General features: G+C 31.2%; 3 protein-coding genes across 3 annotated transcripts; 2 read left to right on the top strand and 1 right to left on the bottom strand.

Moving 5' to 3' along the window:
- The first annotated feature begins 676 nt into the window (after positions 1-676).
- On the top strand, positions 677-2009 carry LOC124922357 (putative cyclin-D6-1). Its single transcript, XM_047463091.1, has 5 exons — positions 677-959; positions 1042-1140; positions 1214-1433; positions 1511-1644; positions 1730-2009. Exons 1-5 carry the CDS (start codon positions 714-716, stop codon positions 1913-1915), a joined length of 885 nt encoding a protein of 294 aa, XP_047319047.1. The 5' UTR covers positions 677-713; the 3' UTR covers positions 1916-2009.
- A 14785-nt stretch (positions 2010-16794) lies between these two features.
- On the top strand, positions 16795-17476 carry LOC124932849. The gene is made up of 2 exons (XM_047473537.1): positions 16795-17046; positions 17141-17476. The coding sequence occupies exons 1-2, from the start codon at positions 16795-16797 to the stop codon at positions 17417-17419; spliced, it is 531 nt and encodes a 176-aa protein (XP_047329493.1). The 3' UTR covers positions 17420-17476.
- A 1097-nt stretch (positions 17477-18573) lies between these two features.
- LOC124920736 (G-type lectin S-receptor-like serine/threonine-protein kinase At2g19130) lies at positions 18574-21217 on the bottom strand. Its single transcript, XM_047461290.1, has one exon. It carries the CDS (start codon positions 21147-21149, stop codon positions 18687-18689), a length of 2463 nt encoding a protein of 820 aa, XP_047317246.1. The 5' UTR covers positions 21150-21217; the 3' UTR covers positions 18574-18686.
- Between the last annotated feature and the right edge of the window lie 2207 nt (positions 21218-23424).

The raw sequence follows: 23424 nt of genomic DNA, 5'->3' as shown, positions 1-23424 counted from the left end.
TCATAATTTTTTATTTGTTTTAATTTAATTAATTATTTATTTATCTGATTCTCAAAGATAGAAAAATAAAAACAAACAAACATATCTTGATCTACCCGTTTAATTCATAATTTTTTCAAAAAATTTACATCCCACCCTAAATTCAATTCGTAGATTCATCACTGGACTAATATAGTTGTATTGAGGGTGTGATGCCTAAACTAATTGTCATTTGTTGAGATGTTTAAATAAAAATCACAATCTTGGTTGCTTAAATATATAGATCTCTAACCCAATTAATTTTTAGTGGACTATTTGATTCGAAATGAACTAAAGGACGTTTAGTAATCATGGTCAAGCGATGTGTTTACTCCACAATGCTATTATTATGACGATATGAGATATCTTTTTTGAAAAATCGATGAAGATAATCGGTGAACTCATTAATCTTTTTCAAATTTTTCGAACTCGTTAACTCTAGATTTTATATTATATTTATTTGTTCTTTGATGAACATCTTTTCATATGTTTTTAGCTATATTTTCTAATTTTGATATATTATTTTTAAATTTTGAAAAAGTTATAAAAAATTGTAGGGCTTGTTTGTTTTGGATTGTATATCCTCTCTATGGCATTTTATTATTATTATTAAAGGAGACTTGGTTAGGTTTAGTTGTTACAATTAGATACATACATAACAACAACAACATACATGTTACACAATATTGAAATCAATGGAGTTGGATCTTGAGAATCCTCTCTGCTCTTCACACCACCACCTTCCCAACCACGACGACGACTCATCATCTCTCTTCCACAATGAATCAGCTCATTTGCCGTCCTACTTCCCGGCGCCGGATCTCTTTCGCCGGAAAACCATCTCTCTCATCTCCCACCACTCCAAATCCAACTCCAATCCATTCCTCACTTATCTCGCCATCAATTACCTTGATCGTTTCATCTGCCTCCAAAATACTCAAGTAATGAATTAATCAATTGTCATTCATGTAATTAATTCTTTAATTTAACACTACTAATGTAATGTTGAACATTCATTGACAGAATTGGAAGCCATGGACTGTAAATCTTGTTGCAGTTTCTTGCATTTCATTGGCACTAAAAATGACAAGAACAGACTCCACTTCCTCTGTACCCAATCAGGTGCTTGCTTGCTTAATTACCTTCATTTCCTAGCTTTTCTAGCTAGCTAGTTCTTATATTCAATTGATGACAGGATCAAGATGATGAAGATGGGGGATCAATACTAGTATTCGACCGAAAAACGATTCAAAGAATGGAGCTTGTGATTCTTGGAGCTCTGAAATGGAGAATGCGTTCAATAACTCCATTTTCTTTCATTACTTTCTTCATTTCTCTATTCAATCTCAAAGATCCTTCATCATTGAAGCTTTTAAGAGATCGTGCAACCCAAATCATCTTCAGATCTCAAATGGGTATTCTTCATTATACTTAATTTATCATACCCTTGATTAAAACTATGATTAATTAATTAAGAAAACTAAAACAACAGACGAGAGTTTAATGGGGTTCAAGCCTTCAACAATGGCAGCTTCATCTCTTCTAGCTGCTTGTCATGAACTATTCCCTCTCCAATTTCCATGCTTCAGAAATTCAATTTGCCAATCTTCATATGTAGATGATAAGGTACTCTGTTTTTCTTTTAAGGAAATTACAAACTAGCTATTATTAATAATAACAGTAGTTTTGGGAATTGGGATTTGGGATGCAGGATAGTTTGATGAACTGTTACGGGGTAATGCAAGAAACAGAAAATGGAGGCGGTGATGGTGGCCGGAGAACAGGGTCGCCGGTGCACATGTTTGACCGGCGCGTGTGGTCCACGTCTAGTTCGGAGACGGAGATGGAAGCAGAAACGAAACGTCAAAAGATTTGTCAGCTTAATTTCATGGACTGATTTAATCTAATGATTTAATAGTTGCTTTGTTTTTTCATTCCGTAATTTCAGAGATTAAGATTTAACAACTTTTTGTTGTTAATAAAATGTACTTTACTAACTCAAATATATTTTTATCATAACTTTATTAATAAAAATAATTCAAATTAAAAAAAAAATGATAAAATACCCTTTGTTATATTTAAAAAAAATATTTAAACTCATTTTTTTTATAATCTATATAAAATTATTTACATGTTATTTAAATAAAATTCAATACACTGAATAAACATTGCATCTCAATCAACTTAACAATTAATTTAATGAGTAAAGTAATAATTTGAAATATTTTATTATTAATTTGAGATGCATAATAAATACAAAATATAACTTTTGCATTAGTAGTATAATTTGTTATTTTATTTATTTATTATAATTAATATATAATTATTTTAGAAAAAAAATAATCCCTTTGAACAATTACTTTGATATTTGATCACAAAATTTAATGAAATGGGGGTATGTATAGTCTTTTTTTTTATTAAAATAAATTTAATATTAACTTATTTTATTTTTAAATGATTAATATGTATAATGAAAAATAATGAGAGTACATACTATTTTTTTTTTTAATAAAAAGGTCTAAGGAGAGTACATAATATTAATATTATGTATTAATTAAATTATATTATATCTACTTTTTATTTATTTATTAACACATTTTTAATCATTTTTAATTTTTTCATTGTTTATATTTGACCTACCCAATTTCTAATAATATTATTAATTTTATAATAATAATAATAATAAAATAATATTTTGAATTTTTATATTCAAAATAATAAAAAGAGAGATTAAAAGTAAATTATGTTTAATTATTGTGATAATTAAACCCTAATTAAAAAATATAAATTATTTTTAATTAAAATATAGTATTTATTTTATCCAAACTTAACCAAAAAGTTTTGTTCGTTTCCTTCGCGAACGCCAGAGGCCCGCGATCGACGCCGACAACCTTCAAGTAACCTTATCTCCACCATATTTCATCATTATCCCTCCAAATTTCACTCACGAGCACGTCACTATCTCTCCATCATTACCCCTAAGCTTTGAATTCAAATCCTACACTAAATATAAGTTGTTAAGGAAAAAAAAACGAAAAAGAAGCAATTTTAGAAGAGAAATTGAAGTTGAATTCGTCCATGAAACCGACACAACTCGTGTATAAATAGTCCTTAGGAGTTCTCCTTCCAATCCATCAAACAAAATCTGAAAATTATAATCTGATTGAAGATCTACAAAGAATTTCTACGACTGTTTTTTTGAAGAAACTGCTCCGGCGATCTAAGCTTCGGTCCAAGGCTTGAGAAAACTTCCTAAACCTAATTGGAGTGTTCATCAATCACTAGTAAGCTTCCAAACCTACTGTAATTTAAGTTATGATTTGAAATTGGATTTTTCTAAGTTTGATTGGGTTGATCTTATTTAGGGTTCTATTTTGTGTTTTCTTTAGTTGAAATCACTCCCTAGATGATTTCTAAGCTTTTTGTCGAAAGATATTTCATCAATTCAACCTCAATAAAAAAAAAGCCAAATTTGATTTAAAAATCTAGAAATTTTGAATTTCATGTTCTTGAGCTTTTAAGTTGGAATTTTGATTCAATTAGCATGTTAGGACGATTTCCAAATCATAAAATCAACACCCCAATCATGTATGATCCAACTGAATTTAAAAAAAAAAGTTTGAATTTCAGTTTTGAATTCTGTTATAGAGTTTGATTGATGTTCTTGCAATCAATCAAGAATTAGGCCATGAGATGACCTAAATAAAAGTTCCCAATTTTTTCCCTAAAAAATGGGTTGAGAAATTGATCGTTGTAGAGCTCGATTGATCGGGTTTATGGTTAGGGATTATGATCCTTATATCCATATGAGCTGTTTGCAGCTTAAATATCATGTTTTCATGATCTGTATTAAAAGTTAAAAACTTGCATTTTTTCATACTAAATAAAGAACACTTTGTCCTCGATGATCGAGTCTTGTAGGACCGGGACTGAGAATCCTCGGTCCTGACCGAGATCAAGGACCGAGACCAATGACTAGTGTTCTTGAATGAGGGTCGAGCCTTAGGACCGGTGTTCTTGAGTAAGGACCAAAGAATTCGACCGATGATTCTAACATAGGACCAAGAGGTCTATTGTAGGACCAAGACTCCCAAGTCCCATGACCGAAGAAGCTAGACGTAGGACCGAGACTCCCAGACATAGGACCAATAAATTTGAGTTCAGGACCGAGACTCTCGAACCCCAGGGCCAAACCCTACGGTCCTTTGACCAAGTGTCCCGAGCCCTGATCTAGATCACCCTTGGTCTAGACCGAGCCCATCCGAGCCCAAATCGGTAAAAACAGACTCAAGCCCTAGGACTCCGGTCCTAAGGCTTGTTTGGTTCACTTTTCAAAATTTAAAATTATTTTTTTAATTTTGGAATTCTAATCCATTTTCAAATAATCCTAAAAGGTCAAAAAATGGTTTTAAAATATTTTTTGGATATTTCCCAAACAAATATTTTGACTAAGGCCCCGTTTGGAATTTATTTTTAAATTCTAATGTTTTTTATGATATTTCAGGTTTTATTTAATTTGTTATCAACGCAATCGCAAATACACACCTTCTAAATAATTTTGTACAATCATTTACGTAATCTAAACTTATCCTTGATTAGGACTCCCATATTACTAATTAAAAGAAATAAATATTATAAATAATTTTTTTGGTAGCCAAACTTTTACTTTAAAAATAAAACCGTCTCCGATGAGCGTTGATGACATAGTACGGAAGCCCTTTTCCGAGCATAACCAAAAAATGAACCTTTATGGAAACTCTAGTATAAAGTACGTTTGTAAATGTACATTTTACTGAATTTTCTTAAATCATTTGACGACTATGTTTTAAAATAAATATTTTTTTTTAAATTAATAATGTTTAATTAATTTAAACCGAATTTCAAGTCAAATTCCATATTATTAAAATTTGAATAAAATTTATTATTTTACATAGTTAATTTCAAAAGCTTCTAATACTGTAAAAATCTTTTAAAAAGATGTCTGGCACGCAAACTAAGGTTGAAACCATCGAATTTCGAGTCACCCCGGGATCCCCGTATTGCAACGTGTCCAAGCTACAGTCATCAGGGACCCATTTCCGGGGATGATGTTAGGATCGCTGTTAACAATAGAGACGAGGGTCTAACTATTGTGAACAACTTATTACTTTCGATTCGATGTTAATCCTATGAGGGATTAATATATGTTTCTATTCTTCGTAAATCTTCACAAACTCTTGAACAAGTTCAAGTGCGGAACAATTTGTTGGATTTAAAGCATTAGACCGATGAATGCAATCAATATAAAGTAAAGAACATAGGGAGTTTTATGGATGTTCAGAGATAAAACTCCTACGTCACCCCTTCTTCCTAAACAGGAAGGATATTCACTAGAAAACTTTGATTGGTATAGAACACACTACACAAATCCGGTCAGAAACCACATGACTTAACAACTACCTGCTTCTGAACTTCTAGCTAACTCTCTATTGAACAGAACAACCTTTGTCAACTTACAATACTGAGATTTCACACAAAAAGAACAGTATATGATTTAAAAAATGATCAAATGGAGAGTGAATACATCCTTGATGAATCTTAATTCGTACAAAGCTTTCAGTAAGTAGGAATTTAGTGAGCGTGTGATTAAGAAAGTTCAGCAAGCAAGAAAAAGACAATAGATGAGTAATCAAACCCGCGCACTTCGTCCGTTGTCCTTGGGCATCTATTTATACTTGAAGAGCACCAACGGTCAAATCTTCTACTTGGACACATGTCCTCCTTTTGTTGTACGGTCGCCAATAGTACGAACGTATAGCAGAGCATGAGCATTGGGATCGTGGCCATACCGGACAGGTAGTGCACCGTATATTCTCTGATATAATGTTGTACTGGAACGTACAACACATCGTGGGCAATTTGAATACTGGCGTACGTAGCAGTTGTTCATTTATTAAGGTCAGCTGGCTAGACAGACTGTTGATAACGAGCATTGCAGATGAACTAGATGAGTAGACGGATGCCTCCTTCAGACGACTGCTGAAGTAAGACATCCGACACTCTTCTTTAGACCACGTCTAAAGGAGTTAGACGACGTCTACTCGCGCACTCCTTAAATCACGTCTAAAGGAGTTAGACGACGTCTACTCGCACACTCCTTAGACCACGTCTAAAGGAGTTAGACGACGTCTAACTGCGTCTCAAGACTTGATACGTCTATTTTCCAAGACGTCTACTTGCGCTTGCTTCAGACCACGTCTGAAGTAACATAATTCTTTAGATCTGTACCCGCACAAAAGAAAATTACCCAACTTAATTTTTTTCAAGTCATAACTTAGTTTTATTTAATGATCACATCATTAAAATTATGTCGTTCTTATTCTCTTAAGTTAATTAATTATTTCTTTCTTAATTAATTTAATATTTTCCTTATTTAACTTCATCAACAAATTACATTCATCTAAATAATCTAATTATCTTTAAATAATTTGATTAGTTTTATATAATTTTGCATTAATAAACATTTGTTGTCATCTCAATCATTACCTTCCCCTTTTTATCCCATTATTATCTGAACTAGGTTAGGGTTGAAGAGCCCAAAGAATTCTTAAAGTGTTTTTGAAAATAAATTTCAAATAACATACCATTTAATTAACAATTTATTTATTAATTACATTATTTAAATTATTAATATAAATAAATTTATTTCAAAAGTAATAATTTTTCATTATACAAAATATAACTGATTAAAGCTAAATGATAATTATCTTTAGCATTCTCTAAATAGATTAATACACCTCTCTATTTAAAGTAATACATTGTAAATTAAAAAAAAAAAGAAACAAAAAAGTTAGCACAATCCCCCAATTATGAAACCTACATTCATACAATGTTAATGAAAATAATATGAGTTGAATGGTTAAATTTGGATTTCTTATTGAATGATAATTTGAAATTTCGAACTTATTTATTCAAACTTTACCATTTGAGGGTAATTATTGTTAAAGTTATATTAAACGAGATTTTGTTTTAACGGTTTCAAATTATGTTAATTATATATATATATATATATATATATATATATATATATATCATTTATAAATAAAAGATTAATGTCAATAATAATTTGAGTCAATCAATTGTTTTGACTGCCAATTTTATGAAATTTGGTAGTCAAAGTTCTAAATTTGCTTAAATTTAATAATTAAATTAGTGATATTAATATTTTATTTATTTATTTATAAATGACATGTAAATAATAAGTTAGCCTTTTTATAAATCGTGAAGACAAAACTTTATTTTGCAAATTGTGAGATATAAAATAAATATTTAAAATCTCAACAATTTGATAATTTGGCCAATCAATATTTGTACATTTTACAATATATATGCATAAAAGTATATAAAAATGAAAGAAGTATAAAAGTCACCATTCACTTCAATGCATGCTGTCGGCACTTATTTTTACTCCAAAAGATATTTTTAAAGGAGAGCCGCTCCGTTCCATCTAAGCTTGAACTAAAGAGAGAAACCAAGTCAAGATCACATCAAGACGATTTTGAGAGCCGCGATCCATTCCTTGTTTTATTGATTTTTACTGTCGAGGTTAGAGGTTGGGCAATGGGTTGAATAAAATCGAACCAACATGATCTAACACGGTATTTGTATGAAACGATACGATACGATATTATATCACTTAGGTCTTGTATTGACACGATACAAACACGAGAACACACGATTATCTATACGATTGTAACACAATTACGAGTCGACATGGACACAACACGAGTATAGATACGACACAAGTATAGATACGACACGAGCACGAATATACACATGAAACGATATAAACACAATTAGTCATATGACCTAAACTACTCATATTAACATTCTTTAAACCTATTACATTTTTATTCAATTAATAAATTATTTAATTTCATAAATGTAATATTTATATTTATAATTAAAATTAAACATACTAAAATACAATATTAAAAATATTAACTTAAATAATATAAATTAAAAAAATAAAAATAATAAATTATATGAATAAAAATGTGAGTTTATTAATAATTCTGTTCGATATTAATTTTATTAATTATTTATTAATTTATTAATTATTTATAATTTCAATTATTATTGTTAATACATTAAATAATAAATATTTGATAATAATTTTAATTTTAATAATATAATAATATATATTTATAATTTATATCCACCTTTTCTATTTTCTTTTCCATTTTCTTACTCAAACTATCACATTTACACTAATATTATCAAATTATCATGTCTCATAATAATTGATCATATATTTAATTGTTTATCATTAGATATTTTAAAAAACTTAAATCACTCCAAAATTTTACAAGTTAATAAAAAAATTTACCAAACAAAAAAAATTATAAAATAAAAAAATAATTAATTTTATTAATTAAATAAAAATCTAATTTATAAAATTAATATTAATTCAAGAAAATACAATAGTGAATAGTTATAGAAATATATTTTAACCTAAAAAATTTCAAATTACCTTTAATTTTATTAAATAAAAAATTAATAATATATCAATTCTAATAATTTTTTCCTTAAAAAGTATACACTATTAATTGATTAATATTTGTATATCACTAAATCATTTTAAAAAATTCTTATATCACTTTAAAATTTTAAAAGTTAATAAAAATTTATAAAATTTCATATTTTTCATATTTAAGTAACTTAATATACATATTTTTATATAAATTAATAACTTTATAACAAAAATTTAACTAATTTTAATTAGATGATTTTGTATGTTTTAAAACATATTTTAAATAATTGACATTCAAATTATTATTTATGAAACTATATGTTAAAATTTATATTTACACATTTTATATATTAAATAACTTTTTAAATAAGTTTAATACATTTAGCTTATCAAATTATTTTAAAATTTCTAAATTAATAAACATGTTTTATAATTTTTACTAACAATATAATTTTATATATATATATATATAAATAATTAACATAAGTGTCAAAACACGATGACAAAATCTAGTCGAAATAACATGAAACACGAATTTAAATACGAGTTAGCACGACACGAATAACATGACACGAAAGTCTGTGAATCATAATATTTTGAGTGAGTCAAGATACGATACGATACAGATAAGATTGAGACACGACACAACACAACACGATTAAGAGTCTAACATGACTTGCCCGAGTCGAATACGAACGTTTATGCACGATGCCCAATTACATTACTTCATATGCTAAGTATTGTTTGTTGTTGTGGATGACGGTTTGTACACCGTCGTCAATTGATATGTGGTATATGAGATGTTCTAGTTTGGATTTACACATGTACATTCTTGCTGAAATGCCTAATTGTTAGTTAAGCTTTAGTTGTATCGATTTAAAACCTGTACGGGCCAATTCAAAAGGTCTATACTAAAAAACTTTATTTTCTGTTCCTCGTCCCTTTCTATTTTTTTAAATGTGAAAATCTAATAAACTTGTATTGTCAGGATTAACATGAGCATCTCAGAAGACAAATTGAGTAGTTTTAGGTCATTATTCCAGAATAATGCCCATGCATTCGCACTCTTCGGTGAGAATGAGATTCTACTATTAAGGGACATCAGGATCAATGAGCGGTTGATGGCTCACATGCAACAGCGTTGGAGCACCGAGGATAGGGAATTCGTCATTAGTGGGACGCACATCCTACCATAGAGGACTTCCAGTCCATCATTCGGCCCCATACGAGGAGCTAATGTTGTTGGTTCCCCACTCTCCCGATTGGCCGGGGCGCTTTCTTTTGGAGTTCTTCGAGTGAACTCGTGTTTCCGTGAGGCGGTCCATCGTAGGTAGGACTATCGACCTACGGGTGATAGCCTAGGATATCCGTTTGAGATTTATATCCCGTAGGAGCTCGGTACCCCACTTGCGTATCATGCTCATCCTTGTAGCTAAGGGTGGCAATTTGTGTCACAACACGATAACACAACATGAACACGACACGTTACAACACGAACACGACACGTTATTAACGGGTTTGGGTCGGTCTTTAACGGGTCGTGTCTTTTTCGTGTCGTGTCTTTAACGTGTCGGTTTTTAACGGATCGTGTATGGGTCATTATCGTGTATACCCGTTAGACACGATAATGACCCATTTAAATTATCGTGTCTAACGAATAATGGGTTACCCGTTACCCATATGTGACCTGTTACCAATTCTAACCCTAAATAAATAAATAATTTGTTCATCTCCTCAAACACCCAACCCAACCCAATTTCTTTTTTCATTCTTGCTCTATGTTTCCAGTTCTCTTTCTCTCTTTCATCCATAGATGTTCGTTGCAATTGAGGCTCATCGACGTAAAACACTTCATTCTCGTTGTTTCAGGAACTCTACTTTGTGTATCAACCGTAGGTTTGTTTGACCTAGTGTCTCCGACGTAAACACTATTAGACGTCTTTACGGTCGCTCGTTTCCTCAGGTCTATCTCTCTCTCTATCTTTTGTTCTAATATATCGCGATGTTTCTTTAGACATTTTGATTAGGTTTAATTTGGAGGTTCATTCTTTCTGATTGTTCATCTAGATGTAGGCATTTTGATATAGGTTTATTTTGGAGGTTCATTCTTTTCGAATGTTCATCTAGATCTAGGCTTCATGCTCTATTTTTAACCGATCATATTGTAAATGGAACCGATCTAACTTTGCTTATTCATGTTCAATTCATTGAAGATCTTGTACGACAAAATGCGCTAATAATCCATCTATAACATCTGTAAAAGAGTTTCATATATGTCTCACTAGTTGGTGTATGAGTCATTTAGTGTTTCATATATGTTTCATATATATCTCATAACCATTGTTTGTGCTGGTGTATGAGTAATTGAAGTTACTGTTTGAGTGCTGAAATTTCATATAATCACTGAAGTTATTGTTGGAGTGCTGAAATTTCATATAATCACTGAAGTTATTGTTGGAGTGCTAAAATTCTAAGTTGTGCATTATGATTCACATGGCAATTCATTCCTCAATGGACAATAATCCTATAGATAAAGGTAGTGACACAATTGATGTTGACGTTGACTTTAATGTCAATGATTTTCCAATTTTCGGGGAAGGTATTGACTCAACAAGTGCTGATCTTCATACTTTAGATGCAAATATTGATGAAATGACATCAAAGGGTAAACAAATTTTTAAGAATAAAAGAAAGTTGAGATCAATAGTATCGAACTATTTTGATGTGTTCCCTGTAACAACAGATGACAAAAGACGTCGTTCGAAATGTAAGAAGTGTGGGAATGTGTATCTTTGTGATAGTAAATATGGTATTGGGAACATGAAAAAACATCTAACAAATTGTGTGAGAAGAAACACTACGGATATAGGTCAATTGATTTTGTCCCAAGAAAGTGGTTCGGCAAGTCAGTTTGATCAAGGTACATTTCTAGACTTGTTAATAACAAAAATTATTTTACATGATTTACCATTTCAGTTTGTTGAGTACGATGATATTCGTACATTAATCAAATATATTTGCCCATCAGCGTATGTTCCTACAAGAAATATAGTGAAAGCTCGTGCGCTAAAATTGTATGAAAGTAACAAATTGAGGTTGAAATCCATGTTAGAACGTTTTCCTGGTAGAATTTCTTTGACCTCTGATTTATGGACTTCTATTGCTATTGATGGCTATATATGTTTGACGACACACTACATACATAATGATTGGGAGTTACACAAAGTAATTTTGAATTTCACTTTCATGGCTCCACCTCGTTCCGGTGTCGCGTTAGTTGAGAAGATATTTTCTATGATTTTTGATTGGGGCATTGAGAATAAAATTTTCTCGTTAACTTTGGATAATGCTTCTTCGAATAATGTCTCTGTGGGAGTTTTAAGATCTCAGCTGAACATGAGAGATGCTTTGTTGTGTAATGGGGAATTCTTTTATTTGCGTTGTTGTGCACATATCCTGAATCTTGTTGTGCAAGAAGGATTGAAAGAGATTGATGATTCAATTAAAAAAATTAGAGAAAGTGTTAAGTATATCAAGGGATCACATGTGAGAAAAGAAAAATTAATTGAATGTATTAAAATTGTCTCTTGATTCCAAAAAAGGTTTGAGACAAGATGTGCCTACAAGGTGGAATTCTACTTATATGATGCTTAAAAGTGCTATTGTTTTTAGACATGCATTTTGTCATTTGGAGTTGAGTGACTCGAATTACAAACATTGTCCTTCAACAGATGAGTGGGAAAATGCTGAAAAGATTTGTAAGTTTTTGTCAGTGTTCTATGATCTGACTACTATATTTTCTGGAACAAATTATCCCACCTCAAACTTATACTTTCCTGGAGCATTTGTGGTGTATTTCACAAAGAAGGATCTGAAAATTTGAACTCATATGTTCGATCAATGACAAATAGGATGCTGGAAAAGTTTGGAAAATATTGGTCAGATTTTGTTTTGATATTAGCTATTTCCATTACTTTATATCCACGATATAAGTTTCAATTTGTGGAGTTTTGTTTTAAGAAATGTTACCCAGACAAGAGTTCTATTGAAATCAGTAAGGTTCAAAACAAATTGTTAACTTTTTTTAATGAGTATGAGGATAAGTCTTTTGGTGTGTCTTCTTTATCCAAAGGGGGCTTTCTAAAAAAGGTTCATCATTACATCATAATGTGGCACGTGGGTTGTTCACGGTAAAAAAATATTATTTCTTGAAGGAATTGATTTTTGTTCTTTGTTTATACCTTATTCAAATATTAATATATTTACTGTTATCTTAATACAAGAGTTTGATTCTGTTGAGAGTGACATACTTGAAGTGAACAATCAAAAAATGCAATTGAATAAGTACCTAGAGGAACCAAGGGTTGATAGGAACTCCAATATTGAAATATTGAAGTTTTGGAAAGCTGAGCAATATCGATATCCACAGGTTGTTTGGCCTTCCGATATCCACAGTAGCATCGGAGTCCTCATTTAGTATTGGAGGGAGAGTATTGGATCAATATCGAAGTAGTCTTAAACCAAATACCGTGGAGGCACTTATTTTCAATCGAGATTGGATTTACAATTTAAAAGGTTAGTTGATTCATTTATGTTTAATTCATATTTTTATATGGACTTATGTTTATATGATTAAATTTTAGAATGAAGTGAGGATTGAAGAACTTACTTAGGATATTACAAGAGTAAGCATTGATCAAGACACGTTTTCACTTGAAAATGCGAATAATGTTGGTAAGTTAAAAGGGTTTTAGCCTTTTAGGATAGTTTTCAAATAAATTTAATTTTAAATTTAAATGATATTTTAAATGTGAATATTTGTTAGAAAATGTTTCTACCAACTAGTGGGATGGGAATGGGATATTACAAGTTACAACTTACAAGATGAAGATATCGTATTAGAGACAACTCGATCGAGCTAGATGTAATACATTTCTTTGTGTAATGTTTCTTGTTAAAACATTGATGCTTATTTTGTTATGTACTTATGTGGAGATTGGAGAGCATTGTTTGTGTTAATGGGTGAATTTTTGTTAACGTGTACTTACGGGTCCGTGTACAATAATTTAAAGAAATTTTGTGTTTTTCGTGTTGAATCGTGTCGTGTATACATTGACCCAAAATTAATTTCGTGTATAACGGGTTATGTCGTGTCGACCCGTTAATAAATAGTTTGTGTTTGGTTTAAAAGGTAGACACGATAAGTTTAATGAGTCGTGTATGGGTTGACCCATAATGAGTCGTGTACCATGAAGTACGCGATACGAAACACGACCCGTTATCCGAATTGCCACCCTTACTTGTAGCCCACTTTTTGCTACGTCCTTTTGAGGGGATGTTCCTCTCACTCCGTCTTGTCGAGGTTGTCCATGCCATGACAACCCATCCTCAGAGCCTTGTTGGTCTAATCCTAGCTGAGATCCTTCTAGGTATCTAGGAATTCTCTTCGGGACCAGCTCACTATTCTTAATGGGTCCTCTTGTGCTACACATCTGGCTCATGGACAGATTTTCGTTGGTCAGCCCTCCACTCTACTCGTACCCATTGTCGTCCACATGTAACATGCGAGGTTATTTGAGGCCCTACTAGTCACGAGCATCCCAGACTGCCACCCTATTCGTTTCATTATCCCTTGGTATCACTCTGATATAATGAGGTACCAAATGGACGGTCGTTCATTTATCTTGGTCTTGGGGTTGGAGGAGGCCACCTTCTACGACACCACCCACCTGTTCGGCCAGTTTGGCATAGCCCCTACGCCTTTGTGGAGGTACGCTTCCCTTATCGATGAGAGCCCCATTTCTCAAGAGCTTTACTCCGGTTATCATTACATGTGGGAGACTGATGCGTCTATTTCGATTCCCGCAGAGCATGTTAATTCCATCATTTATGCACGTTCGCTTCATCCGCCATCATTAGATGGGATCATCAACATTGATTCCTATAGTGAGTAGGATAGGTAGTCTGGTGGACCTCACGTGATATACGGAGGACTGGATTCAGAGGAGGATTCTTGATTAGATTAGCTTCTCTCTTTTGTATTTCCCTTTGTATTTTGATTTGCACATTGATATTTATATTACTATACTACGTGTACAAAATGGTTTGTGTACACGAGTGATGATCTCTATCGTTAAAACTCTTGTATCTTATTGATGATGTGATGGGAGGTTTATTCTTTTTCACTAGCATGTAGTCCGTGCATTTGCACGAGTAATGATATAAAAAACCAAGAAAAACAAATTACGGTGAAAATGTGATAGCATTTTTAATTTTAATTTTTATCTTTTATATATAAATTAGGTAGTTAAAAAGTTGAACTACATGGTTAAACGTATCGTGTTCATCAAATTTTGTGTTGAATTTAAAATATAGAGTTTTATTAGCCTAGTTGGTTAAAGGTTGTACTTATTTAGTTATGTTGCAAGTTCGAAACATACATATTTGGCGGATCAACCCACAATCTAACTCAAGTATCAATTTACTCTCACATATATATCCAAACTAATCACAGCTCTCGACCTGCAATCTGGGCACTTTAAAAATTAAGCATCCTTATATATATATATATATATATATATATTTGTTAGCTAAAAACTTGAACTTATATGGTTAAAACATTCCGCATTTATCAAATTTGGTATTAAATTTAAAATATAAGTCTTATTAACCTAGTTGGTTAAGGGTTGTATTTGTTTTGTTATGTAGCAAGTTAAAAACACACATGTAACATTTTTAATTTTATTTTTAACCGTTTTAAGTTTATGGGCGGGTCAACCCATAATCCGACATAAATATCCATTTACTCTCACATATATATCCAAATTAACCACAACTCTTACAGACACTTTGAAAATTAAGCATCATTATATATAGTTAAAAAAAATGAACTTATATTGTTATAACGTCCCGCGTTCATCAACTTTGGTGTTGAATTTAAAATTAAAAGTCTTATTAGCCTAGTTGGTTAAAGGGTTGTTCATGTTTTGTTAGGTTGCAAGTTCGAAACATATATATAGTTTTTTTAATTTTATAAACTCATATTGTTAAAATGTTTTACGTTCATCAAATTTGGTGTTGAATTTAAAATATAAAGTCATATTAGTTTAGTTGGTTAAAGGGTTGTACTTATTTTGTTAGGTTTCAAATTCAAAACATACCTACAACATTTTTAATTTTATTTTTAACCATTTTAAGTTTAGGTCAACCCAAAATCCGACCCAAGTATCCATTTACTCATATATATATTCACAACTCTCGACCCGACAATCCAAACACTTTTAAAATTAAGCATCATTATATGTATATATAGATTTCTTACGTTAACATTTATACCTTTATAATTATCAAGTTATACTATCAATTTGTTTTAAATAATTTAAATTAAAAATATTTTTATTGAATTGGAAGTTTGTGAATATCACACAAATTTTGACTATATAAAATAAATTTTAATTTAAAAAGAAAATATGAATTTAAATTATTAAATAAAAAAAAACATGAAGATGACCAGCTCAAACAAGACTGCTAGCTTCCATAAATCATAATACAAGTCATAAATCATTTCACCTCATACTAATTGTTTATATATATTAAATCAACAAACTTATATTATGCTCTCAACTTATAAGAAATATTAATTTGAAACCCTGAACTTAGTAGTTATATTTCAAACATGAAAATCAAACTTGAAGATGACCAGCTCAAACAAGATTGCTACCGGCCGGGGAATAAATATTTCTCTATTTTAAATTTATAATCATTAAATCGCGTTTATATACAGATTTCTTAAACAATTTAAATTTTATTTTCAAAAGTAAAAATTAAGTTGAATATTCAAAATAACATTATTGTATAATTTAAAAATTAAATAAAAAAATTGTCACTTTCCTTAGACGGGCTGAAAAGGACCACAATACTCAAAATAGTCCCAATTTCTAACAAATTGAATGCGACCCAAATTTAATAGTACAATTTGATTAATTTGGAAAAAAAAGATAATTGTTATTTAATTTTTGTTTTTATTAAGAAATTAACACAATCATACATAATTATTACCCCAATTCATTAGTCACATATTTATTTATTTATTTTTTGAAACAAGATGATTAATATGATTTATTTATTAAAATAAATAAATAAATTAAGGTCAATGTAAACATGTCACTATGTGGGGTCAATTAGCATTTTAAATAAGGAATATAACTTAAAAATGTAATTTGATCATATGTATCGAATTTTTCCGTTGAGTGAGAACTGAGAAGATGAAGAACAAGTTACTTGTCTGCTTCCGGCCACCGGTTGACGTTGTCGAATCGGAGTCGGAAGCAGTTGAGGTCTCCGTCAACACTACTACTACTATTCATCGGTCCTCGCTCAGAAAATCCAAGAGTTTGATGATTAAATCAAACACTAAATTGGAGGCAGAGAACGAAACCAAGAACATTAAACATAGGAAGAAGACAAACCGGTCGATTTCAGGTTCTTTTGAAGGTGCCGTGGTTGGGCATTCATTGGTGAGATACCCTTTTGATTGTTTTACATATTAAAGCTCCTAATTTGATTTTATATTCTATCTATAAATATAGTTTAACTCTGTCTTTTGCATAGAAGAGATCATCATCATTAATGAGTAAGAGTAAAGAGAATAAGAAATTATTAATGGGTGGTGGTGCTGAATCGAGGTCAGGATCGAGATGGATGGTTTATTTGATTCTTGTGATCAGTTTTGTAACGACGGTATTGTATGGTAGGGTTTACTCTGTTTTGGTAACTTGTTCTTGCCTTATTCTCTGTTTCCCTCGTTTGAAGACATCATCATTGAGCACTAGAAGTGGAAGATTTCAAGATCAGGGAATTGGGATTGACAAGAAAGGGATTCTTTCATGATGTAAACCCTAAAAAATGAATTCGTGATATTTGATCTCGTGTATTGTATTTCTTTACGGATGCATTAAACATCTTCTTGGATGCATTAAACATCTTCTTATATGCAATTAAGGAATTAAAAGTCGGTTAGGATGATGGATGAAATAGAAGATTACATTTTAGAGGCATTATTTGAAGTTGTTAGATGATGGATGGATGGACCCATCACCCCTATATTATCTTATTTTCTTCCCCAATTTAATTGGATTGACTCTAATGCATTAATTCTTGACAAATAATTATTTAATCAAAATGAAATAATTCATACAATAATAACATGCTTAACTGCCTAACTAGGTAAAAGACACCACTCTTGACTCGCTCTTGATGGACATATCCAAAACGTTGAAAGTAAAATGAAAGGATCTTAAAATTATTTAATTAAATCTAAGCTTTCCATTATTTAATTTTTTTCGCCCCTACAAAATCTTCTATTATTATGATTTTCTTAGCACATAAGGTTGCCTTATTTCTATTTTCATACTCCATCGTTGATGAATTGTTTGATATTAATGTCATCTGATTGTGGTGGTGATTATTTATTTCTAGAGTCTATGTATGTCCTCTTTTTAACCGCAAAAGAGACTGAAATTATCGAATCTATAGTTATATTTCATTTTTTTTCATAAAAAAATTACTTGAACTAATATTTACTTTTTTATAGATATTTTTCTATAATTTATGAATTTACCACTATTTTGTGGTTTGATGTTTACGACACTAATTCATTGATTTTATTTTGTGGTTTGATGTTTACGACACTAATTCATTGATTTATTCGACTGAAATTGTTTATAGAGTTTTTTCAACAAATTATATGATTATTAAATTTTTTATATTGATAATTTTACTTTAATTTGATATCTAAATCTTTAGATTTTTTTATTTATAACTGTAAAAAAAAAAATTAAATAAGATTTTTTTTTTATAAAAATAAACGTAAGGCCACCTTAGGATATTTGTGACAGCATAAAAAAAAATTGTATTTTATTTGATTTCAAATCTACAAAAATAATATGTTATATTCAATGCCACCAGTAGTATACTACTACTTTGTAAGACCTAGACCCAAAGAGATTAGTTTCATAAAATATGTAAATTTTTTCAAATTATTCAAACCGAAACAGCTCAATTTAATAACACATTTTCTAACCAGAATCATACATAAATGACCTAAAAACAAATTGTGACAATAATAATAATCAATGTATCATCCTAATTGATTCAATTAGGCCCCAGAATTCATCAACAATGTAGCAGTGCCTTTGAGCTGCGAATGATTAGAGGAAGTATTACTTCGAACTTGCGAGCTTTTGTTTGAAGACGACGACTCCGATGATTCTGTAAAGAAAACTATATCTTCCCCACTATCCACAATAACTTGAAGAGACCGAGGAATCGGAGGCTGGTTAACATCGATAACCCCTTCAAGAATCTGAACAACTTGTCCCATTGTCGGCCTATCGCTTTCCTCGTCTTGTATGCACCAACAAGCCACCCTACAAATTCTCCGCACCTCCTCAGGATCAACAGTCTCTCTATTCAATCTAACATCCAAAATGTTCAAAATATCACCCCCTTCTATAGCCAAATTGGCCGCCCAAGTTGGAAAAAACTTGACCTTCCCATCTTCAGAACCTTCCGAGTTCCTCCTTCCCGATATCAACTCGAATAACATCATCCCATAGCTATAAACATCCGCTTTTGCCGTTATAGCTAGTCCTGATATCCATTCAGGAGCAAGATAGCCTCTAGTTCCTCTCATTGTAGTCAAAACCCTGCTGAAATCTCGACCAATTAGCTTAGCCAGCCCGAAATCAGCCACCTTCGGGAAGAATTCAGAATCCAGAAGGATGTTTTCAGGCTTTATATCGCAGTGGACGATGCAATCTCGACATTCCTCGTGTAAATAAGCCAGGCCACGCGCAGTTCCGATTGCGATTTGCTGACGTTTCTTCCAGTCCAGGGTTTTGTGGAAAAGAATGGAATCGAGTGAACCGTTTGGCATGTAATCGTAGACGAGCAGTTTCTTGTCGCCTTGGGAGCAAAACCCGCGAAGGCGGACCAGGTTAACGTGTTGAACGGTACCAATAGTGCTTACTTCCATTCGAAACTGTTTCTCTCCTTGACTAATACTATCGAGTCTCTTAACGGCTATCAAAGTTGAATCAGGCAACATCCCTTTAAAAACAGACCCAAATCCACCTCCACCCAATTTCTCAGAGAAGTTTTTAGTTGCGTTTTGCAAATCTCTATATACAAACGCAATCAAAGACCCTTCCATCTTCGACTTTCCAACCGATCTCTTCCTCACCCACCAAATAACAAACAAAACCAGACACAAAACAGCTACAAAAACAGAACCCACAACAGCACCGATCAATTTCCCGGTCATTCTCTTGCCACTAGGAAGCTCGCCGGCGGCAAGTCTGATATAAATACTCCTTCCATTACCGTCGTTCTGAGATAACTGCTGCAGATTCAAGAGTCCTTCAACCCAAATCAAACATCCATTGTCGTAAGCATAAGCAGTGCAGGAACAGTTATTCAGACAGGAAGCTTCACATTCCTTTTCACTTCCAACCGACCAAGAAACTGATTTCTCCGGCAATCCCATACCTGGTAACATCCTGAACCCATCTTTCTTACCATTAGTATTCCCACATTGCTGCAATTCGATGTTCCTAACACAACCATCGGAAAAATCTTCGAGATTCCAATCATTCGGTGACTTCGGATTAAAACCCTTCAAGCAATTGCAGAACGGAAGAGTAATCTGATTACAAGCTCCAAAAGTTCCACAATAAGCATAAACTTCACACTGTTGTCGTGGCTGAGACCAGAACAAATTCCATCCAACGCCACTAACTAACGATACTTGCTTAACTTGCCCAGTTACATCCATATAGAAACGAGAAACAACATTAGGGTTATACATGGAATAAGTAAAGTAAGATTCATTCTCATTACTAACATAGGTGAAGTTGTAGAGAAACGTATTCCTCATTTCAGGGACCAAACTAAAGATCTCACCATTCCATGGTCCGCTAGTCCAGTACTGCTCCGATCGATTCCATTTAATAAGATATTGACTGTTATTAGCATCCAGTTCAAGTGAATATAAACCAGGGGAAGGATCTTCAGAGTTTTTCCAGGAAGTGAGGATTTGATGGGTGTTAGTTCGTTTGTTATATGAAATCTTTCCTCCGGGTAACCATGTATGAACTGGGTGATCAAAGCTTTGCCAGACAGTCGAGTTTGACCTGTCTTTTAAAACCAAATTACCATCATCACCCAAGATCGCTTCTAATGGAGGTGAGAAATTGGGGGTGTCGTGAGTGGTAGACCAGATGGGTGATTGAGATTCGTTGAGAAGAACTAAACTGCCGTTGAGGATTCTTAGGGAAGAAGAGTATCTATCTGAGATGGGTGTTTCTCTGTTTGCTACCCAAACTACGGTTTGCGGTGTGATATTGTTGTACCACATTCCTATGTAGTTTTTGGTGGAGTTACCTGGGTTGAAGAAACCCAATACAAAGATCCCACTTGATGAAATGATTGTTTGGTCTCCGGAAAGGGTTTCATTTGCAGAGATGGTGTTGCCGCCATGGGAGAGACGGTTAATAGATGAGAAACAGAGGAGGAAGAAGAAGAAGAAGCTGTGATTCTTTCTCCTGATACCATCCATCATTACCTGCAAAGGGTTATTCTGCAGACGACGAGAGATAGAGAAGATGATGCGAAAACGAAGATGATGAACAGACTTTTCTTTGCTTTGAATGAGATCACCCTAAAGGTTCTACCTTTATGTCCTCTTTTGCTCATCATAGTAATTGAAATTCAACAAATAACTTGTAAATGGGACCCATCATACATTCATACTTGCCTTGTTTGAAAAAACAGATTATTTAGAATTAAGAAGAATTTAGTTTTGAATTAATTGTTATTAACTTATCTGAAGTTTGAATTTGGGTAGCGGAAGCTCAAATGTTGAATTGTGTAATATTAGATTTAAATGATCAAAATTTTAAACATTTAAGATTTTTTAAAATGGAGAAAACGTATGTTGTGTATTTTTGTTTATCTACGTTTTTAAATAAAATGATATTTAGAGACGTTTTAAACATAATTTTTAAAATGAATTCTGAGATTTATGCATTTTAATATGTTAAAATTAGTTTTGGTGACTACAAAAATGTATAATCTAAAAATTTTTTTTGTAAAATTTTAAATAGAGATGTATTTCATATTTATTTTTAAATAACTTCATATCGAAATGTCTACCAAGTTAGAAGTGTTTGTAATTTAAATTGAGTATATTTTGTTAATTATACATGTATTTGTAGAAATGTCATAAATTAATTAAGAAAATGAACCTATTAGGTTAAATTATAAAAACATATATTTATTTGTTTATAAAAAAAAAATTAATAATTAAAATTATAATAGTTTAAGTTTCATATGACACAATTCAAAGTTCAAGTCTCATATAATAAAAACGATATAAATACTAATTTCAAAAAACAATTAAGTCATATATTTTCGTACATAAATATATATATAATTTAATAAGTTAGTTGGTTGAATTGATTGATGACAAAAATTAGATGGAGTTGGACACAACTCAAATAATTCAAGCAATCAAGGCTTAACTTTTGAAGGCGGATTATAGGTAAATAATAATTTAATCACATTCTAGATAATCCTAAAAAAAGCATATGTAAACAAACAAGCTTAAATTCTAATAAAATAATTACGAATTTACGACTGAGCCCAATAGTAATATTCCACGAAGCATATGCAAAGATTATTTGCTTTTATGAAATAAATTGTTAATTAAAGAAATATTTATGTGGGTAATATTTAAAGAACAATTAAGAAATATTTGATCAAACATATAAGTTGACCTAAACCAACGACATTTAATAAAAAAAGAACACGGCAGGATAGAAAAGTCAAACGTAACGAACAACTCTTGTTTCCTAGCTAGCTAAGATCACCCCGTCCCCAAATATAATCCATGTCAAGTTTATTTTAATTTTAATTTTTTATTAGGCTAAAGCTTAACAGAATCTCATGTTATCCTCAATAATTAATAATTATTTTTCTTCTAATCTAGATGGAAAAAAATATTCGTCTTTCTTAGATACTGAGTTAGGGCATATGATTATCTAGTTAAATTAATGGAGTATTTATAGGCTATTTTTTAACCGTGGAAATAAGTCACATTTGGAACTATACATATTTTTACATATTTTATTATATTATGATTTTTTTTTTTAAATAAATATATAATATATGTATTATAAGTATTAAATTATTTAATTTATCAATTAAAATATTTTTATTAAATTTGATATATAAAAAATATTTTGATAATTCATTTAAAAAATTCGAAATAACTTTTTTTATCCAATAATTAATTTTCAAAAGACTCAAGATAAAAAATAAATAAATAATAAGTTTCTTAAAATATATATTGTATAAGTTATTAAAAAATAAATATATTTTGAGTAAAAATATATTAGAGCTATTATATAACATAATAATTACCCACCAATATAGTTAAGTGGTAAGAATCGGCTTAAAGACTAAAAGATTTTTAGTTTAAACGGGAAGCTAACGACGGTGAAGTGTCATTCTATTTCTCCTTTAATTAAAACAAATATATAACATAATAATTATTTTTAAAATTAAAGAATTTTGATAGTCATTGATAACTGATGAGTTATATAAAAATTATGAATGAAGGTAGAGTTAAACACAAAATAACCTCTAGCTAATTAATCAAACAAATCACAAAATTCATATTTACCAAACAAAAAAGTTCAAACTTATAAAAAATCAATTAGGAAAGAAAATAAGGGTATTCTATTATCTATATATATAATAATGCTTAATTTGAATTTGATTAATTTGTCGGATCGAGAATTTGGTTAATTTGAACATATATGTGAGAGTAAATG

This window comes from Impatiens glandulifera, chromosome 1, assembly GCF_907164915.1.
Source record: "Impatiens glandulifera chromosome 1, dImpGla2.1, whole genome shotgun sequence".
In the NCBI taxonomy this organism is placed as follows: Eukaryota; Viridiplantae; Streptophyta; class Magnoliopsida; order Ericales; family Balsaminaceae; genus Impatiens; species Impatiens glandulifera.
The sequence above is the reverse complement of the archived record's forward strand: the minus strand, read 5'-3'. Positions and strand labels throughout refer to the sequence as shown.

Bases quoted from the DNA above. Each gene is read 5' to 3' on its own strand.
- LOC124922357 (XM_047463091.1), top strand. From the start codon at position 714: ATGGAGTTGGATCTTGAGAATCCTCTCTGCTCTTCACACCACCACCTT. The intron at 1,141-1,213 runs GTGCTTGCTTGC...AATTGATGACAG, and splicing joins CTTCCTCTGTACCCAATCAG to GATCAAGATGATGAAGATGG. The intron at 1,645-1,729 runs GTACTCTGTTTT...TTTGGGATGCAG, and splicing joins CTTCATATGTAGATGATAAG to GATAGTTTGATGAACTGTTA.
- LOC124932849 (XM_047473537.1), top strand. From the start codon at position 16,795: ATGAAGAACAAGTTACTTGTCTGCTTCCGGCCACCGGTTGACGTTGTC. The intron at 17,047-17,140 runs GTGAGATACCCT...TCTTTTGCATAG, and splicing joins CCGTGGTTGGGCATTCATTG to AAGAGATCATCATCATTAAT.
- LOC124920736 (XM_047461290.1), bottom strand. From the start codon at position 21,149: ATGATGGATGGTATCAGGAGAAAGAATCACAGCTTCTTCTTCTTCTTC.